The following is a 1,663-nucleotide window of genomic DNA, read 5'->3' as shown; positions in this document are numbered from 1 at the left end:
CTATCATTGTCCTGTGTGCATGTGCTTACATCATCCACTTGCTGTTCCAGCTTGGTTTTAGCTTTGGTCAGAGTATTGACTTTGTCCTCTTCTACCTGCAGGTCATCCAGTGTCTGCTGGTGGGCCTCTTGGAGGGCCTTTTTCTCTTTTGTGAGCTTGGCAATGGTTTCATCCAGGACTGCCATCTCYTCAGTGAGGTTTTTCACCTGCAGATTATGAGCAAGTGTCCAAAAATCAGGCAGGAAAMACCACTGTTTATGCAGTCCCCTTATCACTTTGGAATGCTCTGTCAAGATCTTGATTTCCCTTTGGRCTGCCCCGCTTTGTTGCTGCCATGTTGCAAAACTAGCAGTGTGCATGGTATGTGTAAACAGCCTGGGGCTATACTCTTCTTGGTGATCCCCAGTGAACGGACAAAGAGAAATGGGTACAAATTGAAACACAGGAAATYTTATCTGTACATGAGGAAAAACCTCTTTACTGTGGTGTCCCTGCGTGAGAAGAGAGGTTGGACTAGATGATCTCTAGAGGTCCATTCCAACCTCAACCATTCTATGATTCAGGCTGTGGCAGACACCTCTTTCCCTTGGCCTTTTATTCGAACCTCCCATTCTGTACCTTGTTTTCGGTGGCATGCTTTTCCTTCTCAACTTTGGCCAATGTTAGCTCAAGGTCATCAATATCTTTCTTCAGCTCTGAGCATTCATCCTCCAGTTTCCTCTTCTTGGCTGTCAGCTCAGCATTGATTTCCTCCTCATCCTCTGCTCTTTCAGTCACCTCCTTTATTTTGGCTTCCAACTGGATTTTGGTTTTGATCAGCTGATCACATCTTTCCTCTGCATCGGCCAAGCTATCTGCTTCCTAGAAGGAATAAGAGATTTTCTTGGGTTATAAATTTCTGACACTTCTCAGTTCTGTTACCAAGGAGGCATCTGTGAGCATGTAGGCTGATGTGTCTCTTCCATCCAAATGACTGAACAGTCTTGTTCTTTTACTGAGGTGCTTTATATCTCTTTCTAAGGAAATAAATCATCCTGGAGTATTTTTATGTGATCTGTTTGCCTACCTTATTGTCAAATATATATACATCTATATTTAGACAAATTTCGTAATATGCTTAAGAAGTTCATAATTTTGAGATACTCAGATATTAATGTGCACCACATAAGAATGGTCCCTGAAACTCTATCTTCTTAAAGAAGCATAAGTCTTTTCCCTTGGAAAATCTTTTCCCTTGGTAAGTCATGTAGGTTTGCTGAAATTTCTTAACTCATTTTGCTTCTGGTGGTATTTAATAATCGCTCAGAGAAATAATATTTTTCTCCCATAAACCACAGCATGTATGGTACACTTCTTGCCTTTTTAAAGAGGTATGTTACGTGTGATGGAGTTTTTCAGTCTGTGCTTGCCAGAGAATATATGAGTGTGCCAACTGCTGTTCTTATGGACAAATAAATACAATACTCACAGCCTGCACTTGTAGCTGCAGGTCATTTTTTTCCTGCAGCAAAGCCACCATTTTCTCCTCCAACTCCTTCCTCTTTGCTTCAGACTTTGCAAGCTCTTCCTTGGTTTTCTCAAATTCTTCCTTCATATTGGCCATCTCCTTCTCTGATTCTGCGCTCTTCAGCAAGGGCTTGATCTTGAAGAACAGCTTCATCCA

At 41.8% G+C, this 1,663-nt stretch overlaps 1 protein-coding gene across 1 annotated transcript in view; it reads right to left on the bottom strand.

Moving 5' to 3' along the window:
• The window catches only part of LOC112955315 (myosin heavy chain, skeletal muscle-like), a gene marked incomplete at its 5' end in the record, with an annotated part of 11,242 nt that overhangs the window by 6,797 nt on the left and 2,782 nt on the right, over nucleotides 1-1,663 (bottom strand). The window contains 3 exon segments of the mRNA XM_026048590.1: nucleotides 30-206; nucleotides 619-861; nucleotides 1,469-1,661. Coding sequence (XP_025904375.1) covers nucleotides 30-206; nucleotides 619-861; nucleotides 1,469-1,661 — 613 coding nt within the window.

This window comes from Nothoprocta perdicaria, unplaced genomic scaffold (assembly GCF_003342845.1).
Source record: "Nothoprocta perdicaria isolate Ctin4 unplaced genomic scaffold, notPer1 scaffold_556, whole genome shotgun sequence".
Classification (NCBI taxonomy): domain Eukaryota; kingdom Metazoa; phylum Chordata; class Aves; order Tinamiformes; family Tinamidae; genus Nothoprocta; species Nothoprocta perdicaria.
The sequence above is the reverse complement of the archived record's forward strand: the minus strand, read 5'-3'. Positions and strand labels throughout refer to the sequence as shown.